Source organism: Sparus aurata, chromosome 20, assembly GCF_900880675.1.
Source record: "Sparus aurata chromosome 20, fSpaAur1.1, whole genome shotgun sequence".
NCBI lineage: Eukaryota > Metazoa > Chordata > Actinopteri > Spariformes > Sparidae > Sparus > Sparus aurata.
The window spans coordinates 20,493,522-20,517,229 of NC_044206.1; the positions used below are offsets into that span (position 1 = coordinate 20,493,522).

General features: G+C 42.7%; 2 protein-coding genes across 13 annotated transcripts in view; one reads left to right on the plus strand and one right to left on the minus strand.

The window, feature by feature from the left end:
- Positions 1 to 598: 598 nt before the first annotated feature.
- srsf2a (serine and arginine rich splicing factor 2a) lies at positions 599 to 4,085 on the minus strand. 8 transcript variants are annotated; one of them, XR_003981905.1, is made up of 4 exons: positions 3,486 to 4,085; positions 2,659 to 3,007; positions 1,616 to 1,705; positions 599 to 1,066 (listed from the first exon to the last, which is right to left on the minus strand). XR_003981905.1 is itself a non-coding variant. In XM_030400671.1 (3 exons), exons 1-2 carry the CDS (start codon positions 3,839 to 3,841, stop codon positions 2,683 to 2,685), a joined length of 681 nt encoding a protein of 226 aa, XP_030256531.1. In that variant the 5' UTR covers positions 3,842 to 4,085; the 3' UTR covers positions 599 to 1,705; positions 2,659 to 2,682. The 8 variants fall into 8 exon arrangements, 4 of the variants coding, with proteins under 4 accessions (XP_030256531.1, XP_030256530.1, XP_030256529.1 ...); XR_003981904.1 differs by having other exon boundaries at positions 2,059 to 3,007; XR_003981902.1 differs by having other exon boundaries at positions 599 to 1,705; positions 2,059 to 3,007.
- A 1,167-nt stretch (positions 4,086 to 5,252) lies between these two features.
- Positions 5,253 to 23,708, plus strand: part of rnf157 (ring finger protein 157) — a 28,768-nt gene continuing 10,312 nt past the window's right edge. For 4 of the 5 annotated variants that reach the window (XM_030399806.1, XM_030399808.1, XM_030399809.1 and 1 more), the window contains exons 1-15: positions 5,253 to 6,329; positions 10,490 to 10,608; positions 13,090 to 13,178; positions 13,921 to 14,070; positions 16,173 to 16,290; positions 16,381 to 16,447; positions 16,546 to 16,589; positions 17,301 to 17,348; positions 17,507 to 17,578; positions 17,702 to 17,861; positions 20,032 to 20,144; positions 20,235 to 20,467; positions 20,794 to 20,896; positions 21,037 to 21,145; positions 23,458 to 23,672. In XM_030399806.1, coding sequence (XP_030255666.1) covers positions 6,242 to 6,329; positions 10,490 to 10,608; positions 13,090 to 13,178; positions 13,921 to 14,070; positions 16,173 to 16,290; positions 16,381 to 16,447; positions 16,546 to 16,589; positions 17,301 to 17,348; positions 17,507 to 17,578; positions 17,702 to 17,861; positions 20,032 to 20,144; positions 20,235 to 20,467; positions 20,794 to 20,896; positions 21,037 to 21,145; positions 23,458 to 23,672 — 1,728 coding nt within the window. In that variant the 5' untranslated portion in view covers positions 5,253 to 6,241. The remainder of the gene's footprint in view (positions 6,330 to 10,489; positions 10,609 to 13,089; positions 13,179 to 13,920; positions 14,071 to 16,172; positions 16,291 to 16,380; positions 16,448 to 16,545; positions 16,590 to 17,300; positions 17,349 to 17,506; positions 17,579 to 17,701; positions 17,862 to 20,031; positions 20,145 to 20,234; positions 20,468 to 20,793; positions 20,897 to 21,036; positions 21,146 to 23,457; positions 23,673 to 23,708) is intronic. The other variant, XM_030399807.1, reaches the window with a different exon arrangement.

The window sequence follows — 23,708 nt, forward strand, 5'->3', positions numbered from 1 at the left end:
AAAATACCATTTTAGAAATGTGTTAAAGGTGCACTATAAAGTTGTGGGGAAAATAGAATTTTAACAAGGAAGATCTTCATTTACTGATTTTTATGCCTGAACAAACTCATTTTCAACTGACCTCAAAGGACAACGCAATCTCATACGATTTATATGTGGCGGACCCTGCCACCTTTCTAGCTTCAGACAGTGTTCTGGGTACCTTATTTTCCTTAGAGGACAGGTATTCAGTTATGGAAAAGATAAATATTTGTGTTTGTTTTAATCCCTCATTAATATTGTGAATATTAAATGTGTGCATTTGCTTCTTAATCTAGTGAAACAATGAAGTCAAACTTTACTGCAGAATGACTTCTTTTACTCCTCAAACTTTAAGTACATTTTGCCAATAGTGATACTGTTACTTACATGAGTATTTCTATACCACTTTCTGCTTCTACTTCCAAGTACGATTTTACTTTCAGGACTCACCCCTAACAAATACCACATAACAATTATCTAGCTAACCATTACCCCCTGAGAAACACAGTCTCTGCTGAATATCCTCACTGCAGATTACATAGTGTATGAAAATAAAGACAAAATTCACATCAACAACTTCTTTAGAACAAAGATGTTTATTCGCATTCACCTGAAGCAATTACAAGACAATTGAGAGATTCACAGGAATGCAATACACAGAAATATTTCATTTGGCAGTCTGGACTGCCTTTATACCCTTCACTAGGAGTCACACTGGACCCAATTTTCAAAAAGCGAGCAAAACCAATTATTAACAGTGGATAAACCACAAAGGGGGGTAAGAAGGAGAGGAGGGAGAATAAAGAGAAAAAAGGAAGGAGGAGAGTATCTGTACAGCACATGGAGAGAAGGAGAGGTCACAAGACAGGAGAGGATGGTTGATCTGCCACACCTGTGAGCTTACAAACCGGCAAACGGCAGCGGAGGGTCGAGCCCCGGAACAGCGCCGGGCACTCAGCACCGCAACACGCCACACCATGTCACCACCGCACTGCACCGCATCTTAACAGCTAACCAGCATTACTCAACTGCTACACAACTGCGCCTAGTGCACAAAAGATACACAAGAAAGAGGGTTAGAGTCATAGGAAAGCAACTTTTACTAGACAGAAAAAAAGAGATTTGACAGAAAAGAAAAATGCTATACTGCTGGATTAGCAAGTCACAAATTAAGTGGCACTACGATACTTTAATTTTTGTTTTTTTTTATGTAACTGTACAGTAAGCCATTTTTCCCCAATGAGTGGTATTAACATAGCTCTAACGGTCTGAACATCTCAACATGACGCCCTTTTCTAAATCAAATCAAACTCTTTCATATCCATCTAGAAAGAGTAAACAAGGGATTTTGTTAAATCTATTTTTATTCCCAAAAAAATAATTTATGAACGTGTACAAATTTAACAAAAATTGAAAAAAAAAAAAAAAACCCAATTTAAAAAAGGGAGGGAAAAAACAAAACAAAAACAACCTTACAAATCCCTTTCAGTATGCTCAGCTTTACAAACAATTACCACATAAAAGTTACAGAATTTGTTTAGGCAAATTAAGTCAGATGAAACATTTAAAACACTTTAGACCAAGCTCCAATAACCTTTCAGTCTGCATTCAGTGGTAATAGTGGAGTCCACTTGCTCAATGTGAGACTCTTCCTGATGTCCTCAAAGGCTCAATCATCTGAGATCTGGAAGGAAAGAGAGAGCAGAGTTGACAAGAGCAAAACAAAACAGCTCCCAACTCCTGCAGCTCACACTGGATATTTAATGTAGTACTGGTCTGATCTTTTCCCCTGACACTAACATTTATGGACATCCATCTTAGTGTAATATACCTAACATTTCTAGAAATGTTCACATTTGTTTACAAACCTTTCTTGGTCCCCTCTCCCAAAAAGCTAGGTCTAAACAGACTCTTACACTCGGGCATATGTGAAAAACAAACCTCGGGGTCCGTACCCTTTGTGAGAGGCGGAGGAAAACCACAGGCACAGGTGGGAACAGTGCTCAGTGCATCTGCCTGTGATCCCCGTGAACGTACCTCACCACACCACCTCATACACCAACTGACAGCCCGAACCACCGCTGCTTTTGGTGACCTGCTCCTTAGCAACTGCCATCGCTCTCAGCAACAGGCAGGTCACATGGGCGGGTCACACACTAACTGCTCTCACACTGCCACACCCCCATCTCCTCCTCCTCCTCCTCCTCCCTTTGCAAACAGGACTCCGCAGCTTGGAGGAAAGAATTCCACATTTAGGTGAACGTTTTGAAGGAAGCACTCCCCCACGTCCCTCCCATGCACACTCACATTTTTGTACAAATGTGATTACAAGCCCCCTATTTTTAAAATTTGTGATAAATTAGGCCACATCAACCCAAATCTGCTATTGCCTGTGTGTGCTTTAGTTTGTCCAGAAATGCAGGCAAAGTAAAGCATGCACAGAAGATAAATGACATCCGTCCAAATATTATTTCAATTTCTAAAACATTTTCAGGATTCTGCAGACTTTGTTGCTTGAGAGCAAAGGACTTAAATGTAGCAACAAAACTACAGAATACCAACCCTAGTGATGACAAACTGCCATCTCAGATATAATACTTGAGGTAAATAACATAATCCACCCGTTCCCGTGAATACCGTCATATTGTGTCCAAGTTTGGGTTAACACTCTGCTCCGTTGTCCTCTGGGGATTTAGGCCTACTCTTGGATTTGGACCTGGACCTGGATTTGGATCCTCTGTTGGATTGCGGGGTTCGACTCCTCGACTTGGACCTGGAGCGGGACCGTGACCTGGAGGGAGACTTCGACTTGCTTCGCCTGGGGGTTCTGGACTTGGATTTAGACTTGGACCTGGACCGTGACCTGGATCTGGAGTAGGAGCGGGACCTGGAACGGCTGTAGTGGTGGCGGCTTCTGGACCGGGAACGGCTTCGGCTCCTGGAGCGGCTGCGGCTACGTCTGCGGCGGCGTGGACTGGCTGAACGGCTGTGGATGAAGAGAAACACTTAAGTAAAACAGTAAACAAAAATTAGATGGAAAACAAACAGATGTACAGATCCATAACTTCCTTATTAAACTGTATCTGAAGAACAACCCAAATAAACATCAGCTGAAAGAGAAAAAGCTTTGCTGTAGATGGAAAAATACTAATCAATAGATTAAAGTCTGCAGTTTAAAGATTAACAGACCTATAAATAATCAACCCTGACTTGTTATACAACCACAGAAGTCACTGCAAGGTTTTGTAGGCCTGCAGTTCAACATAATACATGGGTTATAATGATTTACGTGTAGCTTTAACCTGAACGTGTTGGTAGCTACACTGTAAGAAACGTTATTGTTTACATGATGGCATACGGTGGAAAGAGCGGGAATTAATTTCAAGCTACTTTACTCTTGTAGCTGCTAGCGTACACCATGTGCTCGGCTACCCTGACAAGTCCCTCAACTAGACTAAAATTACCTCCTGCTTCTGCGCCCATACCCTCCATATCTGCGTTGCGGAGCCCCTCTCCGGCTGTACATGGAGTCCGGAGGTCGTCCGTAGCGGGCCATCTGCACCCGGAGCTCCCGCCCGTCGAGCAGCGCGCCGTCCATAGCGTCCATCGCGTCCTCGGCGTCGCGCTTGTCGAGGAACCGCACGAAAGCGAACCCGCGGCTCTCCTTGGTGTACCTATCCCGGGGGATATACACATCACCAACGCGGCCGTACTTCTCAAAAACGCGGCGCAGAGTCTCCGGCGAGGTTCGGTACGTGAGGTTGTCCACTTTCAGGGAGGTCATCCCCTCCACGTCTGGCGGTGGCCTTCCGTAGCTCATTTTCTTCGTCTCCGAGCAACAGAGCAGGCCGGTAAAGACGCAAACCCGTAGGCCCTTCTGTTAGTTAAACGGGTTAATGCTAGTTTATAAATCTCCGGTTGGTGTCGTTCACTCAAATTCAGGTTTATTTTTAATTGTTTGGCCCTGGATGTCGTACCAACCGCGCTACATTCACGTGAAATGGCGGCAATAAAGCTTCCTTTTCCCCTCTCTTTGCGCCCCTCGCTGGCCTCCTCTGATTGGCTGCTTGACTGTTCGCCTTTCTCCACATGAACACGTCACACTGCCCCCTAACGGCGGGGAGTCGCTACTGGCGGCAGGGTTGCACCAATTATTCTGCTTTTGTTTGACTGAAAATAATAATACAAGATAATTATCAAGAATTAAAGCTCATTTTTCGAGTTTAAAGCCGTTGTTTTGAAAACCAGCAAATGTGTTGATGATTTTTTTCATGTTTGCCTCTTAAATTTCTGTAAATCTGTTTTTTAATTACTTTTTTTTTATTATTATTATTTTTTTTAGCATCTAAGACGGACTGCTTGGTCAGATTCTTTGATCACTGTGTTCTTGACCTAAATCATGCTTTTTCTTAATTTATATTGAGTATTGTTAAGGCAACACTCACTGTAAAACATCATTGTTTTGTTCTGACTCTGTGTTTATTGAAATATTCTATTATGTTTCAAGTATAAGTGTAATAAAGTATAATGTGTCTCTAGGATACATGACACCAGAATGATGCAGAAACAACCTTTCAGTCGCAAGATAGGACCTGCAATTATTTTTTAGCATGTGAAATATATATATATATATATATATATATATATATATATATATATATATATATATATATATATATATATATATATAGATAGATAGATAGATAGATAGATAGATAGATAGAATTACTTTAATGATCCCAGACTGGGAAATTATTTTGTTACAGCCCTATATGAGTTATATTGGCCCTTTAAAGATATTTCAACAGGTAAAAAGGACTGGATTGGTTTTAATCTAGGGCACAGAGCAGGTAAAATAATGGACTGTCAAGAATAATTGCAGTAGAGATCAATTCTTTATTCTATATATAACCCATCCGTAAATCATGTTTATAACAGTCTAGTTTCCAAATAAAGGCCTAATCAAGGATATTAGACATACAAACACATAATAACACAGTAAACAACACTATTGATTTTGATTGCTCGCTTCCAAGAAATGTTACAGATATCCCTTTGCTATAACCACGGACATGAAGTTGTTTTATATGTGTAGTTATGACTGTTTGATTATGATAAAAGCAGCTGCAGACCCCGCGGACGGAAATCAGTTTCTGGCGGACGGACTGTTTTTGGCAGCCCACCGACTTCCTCTGATTGGCTGCCTGTTCCTCCACATGAACACGTCACACTGCCCCCTGTCGGCGGGGGGGTCGCTACTGACGGCAAGATAGAACCGTTATTCTGCCTTTGTTTGGTTTATTTTTTTTCTAAAAAAAAATATCCCACAAGCTGTTTATAACGAGCTAACGCTGATTTTTCTATTTTAAAGTCGTTGTTTTGACTCCTGTGTGGTCGTACAGCCCACACAGAGTGATTTCTATCACCCTACTTGTTGCAAAAAAAAAAGAGCTTCGGCTCGCTTTTTATGTCGTATGTTCGCCGTGTTTTTTAGGCAAGAAAATGGTTGAAGTTGGACTTTAATCTGGTTGCTGAGGGAGGTGACCGGTGCCTCTGCTCCACACGGCCGTCCTCTCTGCACTGCAGTCAGCGCCACTCGCACATTTGGTGGAGGAAGGTCACGTTACAAAGCGGGTCGGCACTGGGAGGACTGCGCAAAAAAAAAAAAAAAAAAAAAAAAAACACGGCCCGGATTTGTGCCTGGCTGACGTCATGTGGAGCCACAGACCTCTTTGACAGGAACGAAAAGCACCGGGGGGGTGGAGGGGGGGAGACATGATCGACATCCAGCGGGGCCGGGAGATGTCGACGCGAGCCGCGCACTCGTAGCCCGTGAAGCGAAGCGAAGCCGGGGCACGGAGAGCTTTTTCACCCGGGGCTCGGACGGCAGCGATCGCGGCGCACCATGAGAGCGCTTAACCGTCATTGAAGCGACTCGGACGGCTGTTTTCTTTCTGCCTCAAAAAACGAGCTGTTGACAAGGGAGGGATAAGCAGAGAACAACCACTAATCCCCCTCCTCCTCCTCCTCCTCCTCCTGCTGCTGCTGCTGCTGCTGCTCCACGGACGGTCACATTCACGGCGAGGCTCGGAGCCGACAGAAAATGGACAGGGCAGCACGAACTGGATTAAATGTTCGGAAGTGAAGGAGACGCCGCGAACAAAGCCGAGCTCCACCAGTGTTATGCCCGTTAACCCGCGTGCTCTTTACTCGGCTGGAAATGGGCGCTTTAACGAGCAGACAGAACATAGGCGTGGAAGAAGTGGACATCCCGTCCAACTCGGTGTACCGTTATCCACCGAAATCTGGTAAGTCACCCGACAACAGGTCACTACTGGGGGGAGGAGGGAGGGGGAAGAGGGGCTGCGGGCACCACATCGATGTCTCCCTGCAGATGATTGATTGTGTGATTTATGAGGGGAGCCATCAGAACCATCAGCTTACTGATAGGCCTGCAGGGCATCAGAGCCTGTAACCTGGAGGAGCTACCTGTGGAGAGAGAGAGGAAGAAGAAGAAGAGGGGGAGGAGGAGGAGGGCCCTACCTGATTTTTCCTTTTCTCCCCTAGAGGATAACTTTGCCTTCACTCCATGATTATTCACCATATTTATCACGTAATCTAATTTATTTCTGGCACTGCAGCACCTGTATATTCCATGTAGGTACACGGCAACACATCTGCACTGTGGATCCACAGCTTTGTATTCGTTTGATGGCCGTGCTTTGATTTTTGCCTTTCTTATATTGGTGCATCCACTAGTAGCAGGGAAGCCAGACTGCCTCAGTCTGTCTGTAAGATAAATAAGTCATGGTGGATCCCAAGAGGACGCAAATAAAAAGACCATCATCACCATCAGCAGCAGCAGCAGCAGGAGGGAAGTTCCATCACATCTAGAAGACATTTGTGTTTTGCTTTTTGGGATTTAAAGCAGGACTGACACCAATTACAAAACTTAATTTGTCGATGAAAATGTCAAAATGGTGGCAAATGCAATTCACAATTTCCCAGATGTGAGGCTGATGTCCTGAAAGCTGTTATTTTGTCTGACGATGAGTCCGGAAGCCAAAAATATTTAATTTATAATGATAAAAAACACAGGTAAATGTGAAAATATTAACATTATAGTTGCTGGAATGAGAATATTAGTCAAAAATGTTGATACATTCTGTTTTAAGTGTGTTTAATTTAAAAACAAAAAAACACACTGGCAACAACAAATGCAGGGAGATATTATCTGCATTGTGAATCCTCTTATATATTCATTTTATTATTTTATTATTTTATTATTTATGACTATGATCATCTATTAGCAGGGAGCCTTGTGTTGATGGCATCAGTCCGTCTGTCAGATAAATAAGTCATGGTGGATCTCAAGAGGATGCAAATAAAAAGTGTGATCTCATTCATATCTGAGAGGCTGGAAATAGAGAATATTTGGTGCATTTGCCTAAAAATGAATGAAATATTTAGTCATCAGCCAAAAATGTCGATAAATTCTTTGTTAAGTATGTTTAATTTAAGACAGAACACACAATTGTGATAGATTTCTTTTCCAGTTATCAAACGTTTTTGTTTTCCTTTATCAAGCAACCAGTAAGGTCCTTTTTTTAATCATCGATTCATCTTTTACTTATTTTCTTGATTATTTACTCATTTAGTTATTTAAATCATACAGAATAATGAAAAACGTCCCAATGTTTTGTCTGACCAACAGCCCAGAACAGATAAATATTCAATTTATTATCAGAGGAGCTTAAAAACATGCAAAAACGGAGTCAGAAACCTGTGATTTCTGGGCATTTGTGCGTCAACATTTTTATGTCCATCGACTTATTTTTTTCAGCTCCTCTTAAAAGTGCTTGGTCAGACTCTTTGAACAGTGATTTGTCGAATAGAATCATAATTCTGCTAAATGTACATGGTGTATTATCGGGTCAAACAAATTCACACATGCATTTGAGAGGTTTTAGAGAGTTAAAGGTGCACTAGGGAAAATTTTAGGGGAGAAGAAGAGAAAGATCTTCACTGACTGATTTTCATGCCTGAACAAACTCATCGTGTTCAACAAACTGACCTTAAAGAACAACACAATCTCATACTGTTTTTACTTTGTTTAATGTGGCGGACCCTGCCACCTTTCTAGCTTCACGCAGTGTTCTGGGGACCTTATTCACCTCTGAGAACAACTTGCTTAATCACTTATGGAAAATGTTTGACATGACTCCAGGTATCGTTCTGGCACCTGTTTCAAAACCCCAAACCTGACTCAGTTTCACGTGACTCCCACACTGCACCTCAGACTGACCCGTGTGTTTTGAATCCGTCTTGTTATTCTCCCTCTGTGTGACATTTCATTATTGGAGCGCCGTGCTCGGGGGGTGGGGGGGTGGGGGGGGTTAGCGGTAATCCAATATTACGTCCAAAAAAAAAAATCTCATCGAGGAGAAACAGGGCTATTGCTTTTCAATCAGATGGTCAGTAGACACATAAAGTAAATTAGAATTCTGTGACAAAATGTGAGCGGGAACAGAATCGTCGCATGTGAGTGCAGTTTTATTACAATCAGACCAGATATGTGAGGATGTATTCTGATATCCTGATAATATCTTAGATTTATAGTGATATTACATGCTGAAGGAAGGATGGAAGGGACGAGTAATTGCTGACTTATGGCTGCCATCAGCACCCCTCTCAACACAATTCAGGCGGTGTGAATTTATGATAACAGTCCTGGTTGCAGCCTGCAGGAGTGGCGATGGCGGTGTCGGAGGCGGTGGCGATGGCTGCCGGTGAAACCGATCTGTCAGTCCCCTGTTCCTGTTTCTGGGATCTGGTGACAAAGCCTCATCACCGGCTCTCCTCTCCCACCTGCTGTAAATAATAATAAGGTGATGGAGAGTGAGAGAAAGAGGAGGGGAGCGTCACCAACGGGGGCTTTTTTTAGCTCGTGATTTGTCGTGTTGTGGAGGTTTTCTGAAGCGCGAACGGCTTTCAGGTCACAGCATCTGAACCCGTCCTCGTCTCCGGCATTAATACGTGCGAGAGGAGACGGAGCAGACCAGCTGATACGTGACCGGCCTCTCCAGCGTGTATTTAAAGACCATGAGCCACCATTACAGTCTTATGATAACCGCTCACCCTGTGATTAAAAGGTGGAACGTCTATTTAGCCTTGTTGTCATCTACCCAACGTCTTGGTAAACAGGTGGACAAGCTGCAGGCCGATAACAAACCCAAGAAGTTTGTCCTTTTGGAATAAGTGAAGAAAAACAACTTTGCTTTTTGATTTAATTTCTTGTCCTATATGCCACTATTTTTTGTCAGCACTTTGAGGATAAATCTTGTTGCTTTTTGTGTTTGAGATCAGGCAGTTTCAGATTATTTGGCTGTTGCAGAGGCTGGAGGTATTTTGGGTGATGGTGCAGCTAAATAATTCAATTTCTTTTAGGGACAATAAATGTTTAATGCCAGGTGGGTAAAATTAGCTGCACAAAATTTCAGGTTTTAAGTGTTTTTCTTTGTTATTGGGCCCTAAAATCCAAATAATTTAGAACCAGGGAAGCACGATTCGGATTTCTTTCAAGCGATAATGATAACCGATGATCACCTGCTTCTCACTGAAGCACTGTAACAAATAAACGTCCACCTGGCGACATGTTTGGCTCTCTCTCTGCTTCTTCTTCTTCTTCTTCTTCTTCTTCTTCTTCTTCTTCTTCTTCTTCTGTGTGTAAAATACCGCACTTGCTAAATCAATCACAGCATTTTGGCTTTTAGCTTCATATTATTGGCTCCATTCCTCAGCTGATAATGATATACATATAGCCAATAATAAAAATTGGGCATAATTTACGGTATCATTATTTATTGTGCATAGCAACTCACAACAACTGAAAAAGAGTAAGATACATACAGCATAATAAGGCCGTGTAGCCATTTTGTTTACTTCTGTATAGCTGAAAAACGTATCGGTGAGGTTAAAGTTTTAGGGGTTTGGAGGCAGAATAATACAAATTAACCGGTTTTATTGAATATTCTGGACACATGATACTTACGCATCCATTTCAAACAGCCGAATTTAAAAAACTTATTTCAGTGACAATAAGATCCAGCTAAATACGCCTTATTATTTTCATCTTAAGCCATGACTTATTCCCAGAGAAATTAACGTAAAAAAAAAACAAAAAAAAAAACACACTATATCTTTCGATGTTAAAGAAAGTGAGAAGAAATTCCTCAATCTGTACGAAAAGTGAATTGGGTCTATTCTGGGCAGAAACCCATCCTCCGTCAAAGTTTCGTGGAAATTGGTTGTGTAGTTTTTGCGTAGTCCTGCTCACAAACCAACAATCAAACACAACCTCTTCAAAGCTGGTTCGGATATGGCAAATTCACCAAATTCTGCTCACCTTTAATATTCCTAATCTCGGTTGATGTGATGTATCTGAAAAAGTGTGTCTCTCTTTTTGCAGGGAGTTACTTCGCCAGCCATTTCATCATGGGGGGAGAGAAGTTTGACTCCACCCATCCGGAGGGTTACCTGTTCGGGGAAAACACAGACCTTAACTTCCTGGGGACCAGACCTGTGGCGGTAGGTGTCCTCACACACGAACAGCTGTTTTCAAAACGGCCGAAGCTCTGCCGTTCTGGAGCTTTCGGTCCCGTCACGCGATCGTCCACAGTGGATGGAGATTGGCCAGTTGATGCTCATGATTTGAATTTCTGATATGAAACAGAGAAAAAGAAGCAAATCCCCAAATTTAACAAGAAAAAGAACAGCTCACTTTTTGACAGTTTTGCTTGATAGATGTCTTGGTTGTGCAGTTTTGCGTTGATCGACCAGCTGATGAACCGCTCCGGCATCGCGAAGGTGTCAGATGTCTCGTCCTCGCTGAACAGGAGTTGATACATCTCAGCCGCTCTGACTCCTGCAGTGGCAATTAACAGGCTTTCAGACTGTGACTGATTTCTTTCAGTGTCTCGTCCTGTCAAACTAATTAAAAGTGAAATGACAGTCTGCTCGCTCCTCGCTTGCAGAGGATGATAAGTGGCGTTTCCTCCCGGAGGGTTCGTTTGTTCAACCGAATCACGAACCTGAAGGTCAAACTAATGAGAGCCGCGGATCAAAAAGAGCTCAAGTCCGGAGAGGAAAGAGAGAATTTGACACAGATGGAAAAGGCTTGAAGGGAGTTTAAGTATTTGGCTAAGTGGAGCTGATATGGAGGAAACTCTGCTCCATCCCTGTGCTAATCTCAGTCGCACTGCTGTTTCTGTCTAGACTGGGGCTAAAATTAGGAGTGCAGTTTTTCTGCCGATTATGTGGGTGTTTAAAATCCTCCTGTGGGGACAGAATTCAGCTGGTGATGTTTTTTTTTTCTCTCTTTTTTTTTTTTTTCTCTCACATGTGTGACCGAGCTTTACCAGCATTATATAATGTTTGGTGGTTTCCAAGCAGATGGTGCCATTGAATCATAAAACCGACCGCAATTGTTGTTCTCGGTCTCCTGCTGCTGCTCGACAAATATGATAATGGTCGAAGCTATATTTAGGGGTTTTCAGAAGCTCCTGTGTGAAGCAGATGGATACACCGAATGGATTTTAGCCAGGCTAGTGCCTCTGTGGACGGAAGTGCCAGTCGGTCCACCATTTTGGTCTGGACTGAAATATCACAACAGCTTTTTTTCTGCAGATTTCTATGAAGTCCACTGACACTGACCCGTAGTGCCACCGCGGGATCGACATTCTTGGGTCTTTTTTAGTGAAATTGTCTCGACAAATACAGACATAATGGTGCGATACATTCAAACTGGGGAGTTTGAATTTAAAATTTGACAAGTTCCGTGTCTGCGATTTTACCTGGAATGAAAATAAACTGTTTATTAAAGTGTTAGTTTGGGACTTTGGATGTGGGGTTGTATGAAGTACTTATTCCTAGTCGGTGACCATCAACTCTCCAGCTGTGTGGAAGCAGACAGGGAAGCAGAATATTTTACTGCAAGGTGGTGCCGACAGCAAGACGTAATTTAGCCCAGCTCAAATAAGACCAACAAAAAAAAATATATAAATACATTTAAATGTATGCTAGATTTTATTACATTAGACTAGATCACAGCCTCACATGGCTAGCACTCACATCAGTCGTCCCCATAGTTATGTTTTCAGAAAACATCTTCTCACGCTCGCCTGCATTTAAAAAGGGAAAACAGTCTCACCTTTTTATTTTAGTGCGAGCATGTGAGAAGAAACACAAGGCTGCCGATCTGATGTTTCATGACTCTTAATGCGTTACCGGACCTACAGTGCTGCCTGTGAGTTTCCCTAATGAATGGCTCTTTTCAGCATCCCCGTGTGTGTTTGTGCAGTTTACAGGCGTGACTCCCGCTGAGCCCAGATGTGTAATAGCGCTGAATATGGTGCCATTCACCGCCACACAAACACACTTACACATTTACAGACAGATGAGGGGTTGTAGTGTGGAGGTATCTGACCACATCCTGCGTGTTTCTCCTCCACTGATCCTCAGACCGACTCGGCTCTCCCTTTACGCTCAGTCAGCAGCTTCACAACAAGCTGAGCAGTGAACCGCACAACACGTCGAGGTTAAAGGTTACGTCTCGATTTTTAAACCGGGTTCATATCGCTGAAAAAGCCGATCACAGGAGGTGTGTCATGTCCTCATCAAAAATTCTCCCGATGCGGTAAAAGTCCACCCATCTGGTCTTTTGACCAGCTTCAAGTAAAGTCAGTGACTGTTTGACCCTGAACTATTTCACACTCCTGCGGTCCCTGTGTGTGCATAAATGTGCCAAAACACTGTCTGAAGTGTCAGCCTCGTCCCTGGAAAAGACACAATCGGAGCAGATTTTTTGCCCCGGCTCAGCACTTGTCAGCACGGATCTCGCTGGTTGCTGACCCAACCGAAACGCTGCTAAGGTTAAACTTTCTGTAACCCTGAACGCTCTGTGGCAAGGAGAGGAATGTCGGGGCTGGCGAGGGGAAGATGAATGCTGCCACTCTTCAAGTCTCATAACATGTATTTTACATCCATAAGTTGTTTTCTTTTTGTTTTCAGTTCCCGTACGCAGCCCCTCCACCTCAGGAACCAGTCAAGACGTTACGAAGCCTTATAAACATCCGCAAGGACACGCTGCGGCTCGTACGGTACGCACCTCTCATATACATACATAACCCCTCATTACATTACTGCTGTCTAATGTTATGTCCACTGGGCTATTTTTAGGGGACACGGCACAACAGCCAATTTAAGGTGTGGCGTCAAATCATGCATGTTTTTCTCTGGTGTGATTCAAACTTTCCTTTTTCTTCAGGCAAACTTGTGGAAAAAGAACACAATGAAGTATAAAAATATCAAATGGAAATACAAAATAAAAGCACAAAATGTCCTTTACTCCTGAAAACATGACAGACACTCACATACAAGAAATATGGTCACACTTAAAGGCTTAAAGGTGTAATATGTAAGAAATTTACTTGAAAACATTAAAATATTAACTCTAACGAAAGATGTCTGTGTATTGAGTCGCAGCGCTATCAGCTGAAGTTAGCATGCTAACAAGCTAGCAGCAGCCTGTTCCGGTACAACATTCCTGTGTTAGTCGTGCAGACACCAGCACTCCCGTGGTTCTACGAGATCCTGGCCCGACCACTAGATGCACAGCTAATTGAGCTAAGTTGCTAACAGCAGCTACAGTTAGCAGCAGTTAGCGCATAGCTACTCTAGGGATAGGCCCGCTTGCTCCCTCCTGTTTTTACATATTTCACCTTTAAAGCACTTTATAAATACTCTCTATGATTCAAACACTTGAGTTTGGGTCTTGCTCAGATTTCTGTTCTCTTCTTAAAGAACATTCTCCCTCGACCTTTTCTCTTCTTCGCCTCGCAGGTGCAGCGAGGACCTGAAGCTGCCGGGGGACGAGGCGGCGGTGAAAAACAGGGCCTGCTACAACATAGAGTTCACCTTCGACGCCGACACGCAGGTGGCCATAACCATCTACTACCAGGCCATAGAGGAGTTTCACAATGGAGTGCCAGTGTGAGTTTTAAAGATCTTCTGTGCCTGTGAAGGTTGTGAGGCCTCCAGAAATCACAGCCTCGTTACTGCTGATTTGTTGCTGAACACTGAAGTGCCTGCAATCAAGGGTCTGCAATCACTGCGGATGAGCGCGAACGTTTAATTTGATTGATTTAATTCAAAATATTTTCCGCACCAGCAATTTGTATGCAGCAGGCGCATCCTTCGAGGCTACCCGGCAAGATATCTGCCGTCACACTGTTTCTGTAAGAGACAGCAAGGGATGCCTCGATTGATGGCGACCTTTGTCAAAGCGGCGCCGCGCAGATTTTACAAGTTGAGTCGCGCGAAGCCTTTTGTGGCTCCTGAGGGAGCTGATCCAAGCGTGATCAGTTGTCTCAGGGTTGATTATTGCTGAAGATGAGTACAAGTGGATGAAAAAACATCTGTTGGTGTGCAGATAGAAGAAGAAGAAGAAGTGAGCCCACCAGACGTAGCTCGCTCCTCATCTCTGCTCGAGGCCACATTAGCTGCCGCTTTCATAACGCGTCTACTGCTGCATTCCAGACAGCACGGAGCTGAAAAATCTCCGACCTCCTACGAGCAGAAGCGATCGCTCAAAGTCGACAGTCCTACTTGTTAACTTCCCCCGACTTCGAGAGGGAGCAGTTGTCAGATGTCGCACAACAATGGCAGCACCCAAGGGGACGGGGTAGGATGTATTTTTAGATGACAGTATTAGTGTAAGTTCAGTGAATGGAATATCTAGAAGCATTTCCAAGCATAAACGTGATGTTGAATAAAATGTACATTGGCATCTGTCTTTTCTCCTCCTCCATTCCGTTTATACATGCAAGGAGGCTGCACTGCTGACGGTTTAGTCAAGTCTTTTTGTCCACTTTGGGCGTTGTGCACCTGGAACGCTTTGAGGTCTGGAGTGGGAAATTTAAATCTTAAAGCCTCCGATGTTGAATGCTGGAACGCAGCATCAATCCGTGACGGAAATATTGTTTTTTGTTTAGAATAAAAAAGGCGATATCTCTCGCTCTGCCGCATCCATTTTGATCTTCAAACTGTCCATGGTGAATCTGACGATGTTGTCAGAGCGCAGCACTTAACTCGTTTAAGCTGATTTGGTATGAGACAGACATAACTGCATGCAGATTAAATACACATCAACAAATTAATAGATTTTGTTCGGAGGCTATCAGCTGAATTAATTCGGTCACAGCAGGCTGATGACTCAGTGTTTAGTGCCACAGCGATTCTTCGCCTCCAGCCATGTCACAAATGATGATCCCAATGAGTTCTGTGGCACATGTATTCTAAATCTGGAAAAAAGGGAGTGAGTTAGTGTCTGTAGAGAAAAGGTTGAATCATGCCCCTTTTGTGGATCATCACGGGACCTTATTTGAGAAAATTTGTATGGAACGAACGACGAATCATTTTTCGATCCCGTCTGAACTGTGCCATGATCATTTTCTAACTGGAGGAAGTGTCGGTTTCAGACTGTGAAAACACAGACTGAGCAGTTTAACGCAAAACTAAACGATTTTTAATCTTTGTAATTCACAGGACACTTCAAACGGGATCAAGAAATAATGTGTCTCTCTGTTTAACCACGCTTTTTTCTTTTCTGAAACATGGCCCCACGAAGGGGAAACCAGAAAGGCAGGGACTCTCGCTCAGCATTACACTCCTAGTGAATATTAAAAGAGGGACATCTGCTCCCTCCGAGGGGAGAAAAAGAAATACAGGCTGGTCTGGAAGAGAATAACCTTTTCATCAATATTCATGCCGACATTCACGAGTCATGCCAACGTGCATATCTCATGCATATCTCGCGTTACATGTCAGTATTTGCATATCTTGCATGAAGAGATGTGTGCGATTGTAGCGCTGCTCAGACGGGATGCGCGCTGCGAGCTGTTGCTCATCCTCCGCTTCAGAAACAGCCTCCATCATTGGTATCTGCCGCCTTTAAGCAGAAATAGGCTGCAATGGTTAATTCACGCTTCTGCAGCCATATGTCAAACAATCTCCCCCTGATACCGGTAAGCCGACTGGTCTGTCTTTCACCTCCATCATGTGTAATACTGTGACTGTGTGTGTGTTTCCTGCAGTTACCTGCCCCAGGACAGCTCCCTGCAGTCCGAGACGGTGCACTTCAAGAGGGGAGTGTGCCAGCAGTTCTGTCTGCCCTCGCACACCGTCAACCTCAGCGAGTGGGCTGACGAGGAGGTGGGCCCGAAACTGTTTTCATTTTTCTATACAAACCGCTGATGGGCGTCTACTTTGTGCCTCTCCTCACCTTGTTGCGTTTCTCCTCAGCTGCTGTTCGACATGGACAAAGAGATTTTCCCCATGGTGGTGCAGGCCGTCGTAGACGAGGGGGAAGGTGGGTTACCGTGTATTCACCACTCTGACGGTCTGACGTGAAGGCAGAGCTTGCAGAATTTTAAAATAAAAGGCGTGTCTGCTGTCTTTTCTCTGCAGAACATTTGGGCCACTCTCACATTCTGCTGGCGACATTTGAAAAGGTAAGAGAGACGCTCTGTATCAGAGTCAGAGCCAGTAAAACACGGCAGGCGCCATACGTTTGCAGGGATCTGCTCTTTATTATCGTTGTTACTATCTTTTCCAGCTAAAATAATACTGATACCAGCTTCAGAAAACTGTGGCACCTCTAGTTGTACAGACAACTATTACAAGATTATTTTGATACTGAAGAAAACTTAAAAACGTGACAATTTTAAGGCAAGTTCTGCAGTTATACGAAGCAGAGTAACTGTTTTGCTTCTTTGCGCCACTGCTGCAGCTCCAAACGGGCCAAATCAGTGTGACAAACTTTTTTCTTTTTCCTCCCACATTATTCTTACCTCATATCTCTCCCTCTGTGCCTCGCCTCATTGAAATCCCTTTGATTTAAGCTAGCTCGACACCACAGAGGACAGTTACTAGTCAAAAAATGTTTGGTTTTATTAAATCATCTCTTTATCTTTTGCTGCTCCAGTCCCTCGTGTCTTTTAAGACACTGCAGCAGAAACAAACCTGATTTATGACCTTAGACATGGAAATGTAGGAACATCAGAAATCAAATATAGACAATGCAAAAGAATAAAAAGATGAAGAGCCCCCCCGGTCCCCGAGCATGAATATGGTGAGCTTTGTGTGATTGAAAGGATGTTAATAAATACAAACTGCGGTTCATTCAGGGTGAATTAATATCCAACTGTTGCTTTCTTTGCCAGCACATGGATGGGAGCTACTGTGTGAAGCCTCTGAAGCAGAAACAAGTGGTGAGTACTCCTGCCTTCTCCTCTCTTTCTTCCTTCCTCCTTTTGTGTAACATTTTGAAAGACAAAGATACACCAAAGCTTGATTTCCCTCTTGAACATGACGCCCGCCACATGAGACCGCCACCGCCTTTATTCTTCCCTGTGTTCCTTTTCCTCAGGTGGATGGAGTGAGTTATCTGCTGCAGGAGATCTATGGGATTGAGAACAAATACAACAGCCAAGAATCAAAGGTAAACATCAGACGGCACGAGAGTGTTTTTCTCTCCGCGCCTCTGTGACGGCTTCAGATGTGACGTGACAGTTTGGTAAAAAATGAATCACGGACTTGAAATTGTTCCTCCTTTTATCTCCAGGTTGCCGACGATGAGATCAGCGACAACAGCGCTGAGTGTGTGGTGTGTTTGTCGGATGTGCGGGACACACTCATCCTGCCGTGCAGACACCTGTGTCTCTGCAATGCCTGCGCAGACACTCTGCGCTACCAGGCCAACTGCTGCCCCATCTGCAGACTGCGTGAGTTCACATCAGCGATGAACACTGCAAAGTCTCACCAAGTCTTATTTCTGGTCAAAAAAAAGAAAAGATCAAATCAACCTAAAGCATTTATTGTGTCTATGTCTTTGTGAATATATATGGTATGTTTTTGTCTGTCGGGACTACTTAACCACTTAAGAATTGATAGATATAAAAGATAATACAAGTTAATTATTTTCTATTTTGTCCTTGAGTGAGATCAATGGGACTTAGACAATGTACACAATGTGCAATTGTTCCGCTGGCAGATTTTTTGTGCTTATTACAAGCTGTTGTTTTACTTATTTTTGAAGTGCCATTCTTTCCAATAAAAGAAAAAGGGGAAAAAAAACACCCAAAAGTGGTTCCCTGTGCTCAAAAAGGATTGTTGTGTTGGTGAAAGCTGCCGCCTACGATGGAGTATTAGAGCCTTTGTGGCTCAAAAGACAAATCTCAAATGAACAATACTCCGGAGTCAGAGGAGTGCGGTAATATTCTGATTAAAAAAACACAGAATTTCTAAGATTGAAATAGTACATTTATGAAGGAATCTCTCAATTTACGGAGGAAAAAGCTCAAATATTGTCTGAAATAATAAGGTCATAGCTTCGGGAGAAAAAAAAAAGTAGTCTCTGTGATTTTGAAGTCATTAATTTACGAGAAAATAGTCAGAAATTCTCTCAACATATTATCATAAGCATCCGAACTTTAGACATTTCTTTGAACTGGGCTTGTTCAGAAGAAACTGGTTTGGATGAGGTGAAAGCTTTCAGGGGCTTCTACACGTAATGGTATCACTGTTATAGCTAGAGGCAAAGTCTGGATGCTTATGATAACATGGCATCAGTGCAAAGTACAGTTTGATAAGGCGATCAACACGAGGCAAGCGGTGCCGTCTGTGGTGCAACGAGGTTGATCCGACCTGTGAAGTGAAGTGAAGTGATGTGGTAACTTGAAAGAAAACAAAAGAAAACCCACACATTTGCATATTTTCCACCAGGGTTGTTACAGTATCACTGTATTTACGATAACCGTTATATGAAATTGTTATGTATTATATATATATATATTGATATCATCTGAGTTTTTTCTCTGAATATTATCCACCAGGCTTCATATTTGACTTTCTTTTTAAACCCCACAATGGTCCTAATAACGTTTATGTCCACCCTTTCAAATTCTGTTTTTTTACAATAGTAATAGTACAATGTTTAATTGGCTCTTCTTCAGGTTCAGAGGAATTACATGAGACTCAGGTGTGTCATAAAAAAAATGACCATTTAATCTGCAGACTCTCTAAAATTGTTACCAGACAGGAATCACAGTCGCAGCTTTGCGACACACAAAAACAAAGCACATTTGTGTTGCACATTCAGGGTGATTTTTAGGAGCTAAACCGGCAATTTGCACTCGCTAAAAGACAGTACTGATGTTCAGAAAAAGAATTGAAGTGGCGCCGCCTCACGCAAGACGTAGCTCAAAGCAGCAGGGAGAACTGCATCTGAAATCTAACATCTGGGAGGAGCAGGTGTAAAACCTGCAGCACTGTTTTAACAAGCACACAGAGGCTATTAGCTGCAGTTGACTCCTTCATATATATATATATATATATACTGTATATATATATATATATGAGATAGAGCAAGTAAGAGAGTCCAGTTTATTAGATCAAATCAGCCAGTGATATTTTAAAATGGGCAAGATTTATTATTCTTTGTCTTTTTTACAGTGATTATCCAGTTAAATGGGTTCAAATGTTTTACCTGAAATTCTCCCAGTCATTATCAGATAAGACGGGCTCTTCAGCGTTCCCTGACATATGGCCCTGACATATGTTCAACAGCAGGAAACTTGTTCTTTTATGCTCCAGTTCTTTTCATTTCTGTACAACATGTCACAAAACAGATTATCTTATGCAACAGCACTTAATTCGTTTCAGCCTCATTTGACTCTGTGGTCTTCAAAAAAAATCCAGTTTAATTGAGGAATATGATTGATGTAAAATGTTTCATCCTCATTTTTAATTTTTAATTAATTGTGTCCTTGAAATAAATCTGGTTTGCTCCGTTAGTATGAATGTCATTGTCAGTGTGATTAATATTAGATATCTCTGGCAGGTTTTACATTTTAAATTTCCTTTTTCTTTTCCTGTATGATTTCTGTCTTTCAGCGTTCAGAGCTCTGCTGCAGATCCGAGCCATGAGGAAGAAACTCAGTCCTCTCTCACCCACCAGCTTTAACCCTGTCATCACTTCACAGACGTCTGACTCAGAGGAACACTCGGTGAGACACAAAAAAACACACCAGAAAATATAAAAATGATACCCTTTCCCAGTCCAAGTAGACTCAACAGTGTCCTCCCCTCGTCTGCAGGCGTCTGAGCACATCCCTCCAGGCTACGAGGCCGTGTCTCTCCTGGAGGCGTTGAACGGCCCCCTCAACACCTCCTCCCTGGCCCCTCCTCCTCTGCACTCCGGTCCAAGCCACGTCACAGGAGCGCTGCCGCCGTACAGCAGCGAGCCGCACCCGGCACCGGCCCGCTCCCTCTCCCCGCTGGACCACTCCAACTCCAGTCAGGGACTCAAGCTCAAGAAGAGTGGTTCAAAGTGAGTCTGCCGGACATTATTATTTGTTTTATTATTAATGATGTTTAATGACGCTGCTCGGATTAGCAGATGTCTTAGAGAGATAATTGAGAAATCAGAGGGATGTTTTGGTTTTTGCTGGTTATTGCTGGTTTCGGTCTTGCTCATTTTAACCAAACAATACACAGATTTTTTTAAATTGAGCACCAAGGTTTAATATAAAGTGTAATATAATTTTTTTAATTTCAAGTATTTTTTTGGAATTCTACAACTTTCAAACCTGCTGCGGATAAAATAATGCACAATCTTCACAAACCAACTAATCAAGTGTCAATCATTTATTTTAGGTCACTTTCCCAGAATTCCTCTGTGCTTCCGGAGGAGGAGGATGAGAAGTCTTGCAGTGAATCGGAGGCCTGTCGCCACAAACTCGCAGTGGACCAGCAGGAGGTGTGTGTGTGTGTGTGTGTGTGTGTGTGAAACAGAGACAATACATTTTGTTGTATCTTGCTGTCTGATATCTCAGATTCTGGGTTTGTATATGATTGTCTGCAAGCTCCTCTCTCAGTGCTGCTCTCGCTGTTTCACAGAACGGAGTGACTCCAGACAGCGAAAATCTGACTCTCTCTTCGTCTGGAGCAATCGATCACTCATCCTGCACCGGGACCCCGCTCTCCTCCACCATCACCTCCCCTGAAGGTACACACACACGCACACACACACACACACACACACACACACACACACACGTTTGTCTTCTTGTACTTGTGAGGACCATCGTTGACACACTGCATTCCCTTCACCTTTGCACCTTATCACCAGTCAATCCTGAATCCCAACCTTTACTCATTACTAGGGCCTGAACTAACAATTATATATATGATCAATTATTCTCCTGATTATTTTTATGATTAAATGATTCATCTTGTTGTCAATGAAATGTCCCAAAAACTGTGAAAAATTCTCATCACATTTTTCCGGAGGCCAACGTGACGTCCTAAAATTGCTTCTTTTGTCCAACCAACAGTCCAAAACTCAAAACCTTTTTATTTACTATCATAATCCTCAAAAGCATTACATAATCCAAAATGATTCCAACAATATTAAACTTAGAGAAAAACTTATTTTTATTCCATGTAACAGGGTGCTTTATTTGCTCGGCTCTCACTGTAACTTCGGAGGAAACATCAGGCGATACATCAGAGTTTGAGTTTGAGGAAGGAAGTTGGGGAACATGACTAAGCATCACTTCAGTAAAATGATTCACTTCAGATAGATTTTCATCTGCAGTGGTGCTTGCTACACAATGAGAACAACTACAACAAACACAAATAGGAAGTTTAGATAAAAGTAAAATAAAAATTCTATTTAATAAAAAGCTAAATTAGAAATGAGCACAATAAAAAATGTCTATTATACACAAGGACAGGAAATTGTGTTTTTTGATAAAGGTTTGTACATTTGGGGTGTTGTTTTATTGTCTTTTGTAAATTCAAAGTGCTTCATTGAGGTGAAAATCTCCTCAAATTAATTAAAAAATGTGCATCACCCTGCAGCGATCCCAGCTAATTTTACACACCAGGTGATAAATATCACAAGAGCATGTGGCCCTTATCCCGAAAGGAATAAATAAATAAAACAAAGCCATCACCGTAACTACTCGAAGACGCCTGTCTTTAGTGTTCTTATTTGTTTTAAAGTCATCTGTAGTACGCAGCTGTTCTTGTACCTCATTTTTCTTTGTGAAATAATGTCCCTTAATGGGATTAATACAGTTATCACACTATAATTTGATACAACAGCTCACATGCTGTTTGTTTCTCCTTGTTTCAGGGTTTTTTCAGAAATGAATTTATGGAAGAAAGTGGATGAAAGTGTGGTGTGCAGTATCTGTGAAGTTGGCCACAAGGCTTAAAGCAAAGAGCTCCAGGTGCTGCATGCAGCATTTTAATATAAATAAATCATAACTTGAGCCACCTCAGTGTTTTATGTTGGTGCCAGTGGGTCTGATTTTATGGGAAATCTCCTGGCTGGCTTTTCCGCTCAAAACAGGAAGAGATGACTGTTTTTCCAGCTGGAATGAAAGACTTAATAAAATAATGACTTCAAACATGTTTATCCTACCCTACAAAGCTAATCCCTGTGTAGTCTGACTTCAGCTTGTGTTGCTGACGGAAGTCTGGAGAGAATTGCTACACAAACAACTCTGAGCTTTAGAAATATTTAGTCAGTAATGATATTGAAAAGAGTTGGATGAAAACCACTCTTATGTGTCCGTGTTACACTGGAAGTTGGAGTTAAGAGGCAATTTTGACTTTGCTTAGCATAAAGACTGGTAGAGTGAGAAACATGTGTCGTGGCTCCGTTAAAGTAAAAAGATACAGCCACCAACACCTTTAAACTCACAAATTACCCGCACTGGTTTCCAAACTAAGTCTGCTTGTATGTAAGCTTATGAGAAAATGATCCTACTTCTCACTTGATTTATTACCTCAGTAAACAGTTTTCTAATGAGTTTATGGTCTCAAGGTTGGTTTCTATATATAGTTGATGAGCACAGGTGTCTTTTTACTTACAGTGTTGCTGTTTGTTGGTTGGTTTGTTACCAGGATTACACAAAAACTACTGAACAAATTTCCATGAAACTCGGATGGAGGATGGGTCACGACCCAGAATAGACCTCATTAAATTTAAATGCGGATACGGATAAAGAAACAGATCCAGGAATTTTTTAAAGGGGACTGTTGGGCATATTTTTGCACTTCAAGCTAGCTGCTTACCCCTGCCAGACTTTATGCTAAGCTAGGCTAATAAACCTCCAGTTTCAATTAACAATTAAGAACAGAGTTTCTTGGCTCATCATTCATCCAAAAGGTTTTACTCTTCAGTTCTCTGCCAGTAGGGATCACTTTTTTTTTTTATGTAAACGTTGGAAATCACCCCTGGCAATCAACGAAACAATCCCCCGACCCCGAGCTGGACCGTGATGTGTGTCTCCGTCTGTCTGCCAGACCCAGTGAGCAGCAGCCTGGTCCAGTCAGTGATGTCCATGGCCTCGTCCCACTCGCAGCACTCCCACATCAGCACTGACACCATGTCCTCCATGTCAGGGTCCTACCTGGCCGGGGCCGAAGGCGAGCCTGGGGGCGAAGATGGTGGAGACGTGGAGGGTGAGGAGAACCAGGATGCCCCCATGGAGAGCCGAGGACCGTCGCAGCAGGACGGGGTGAGGAATTGGGTCATGGACGGAGGAGAAATTGTT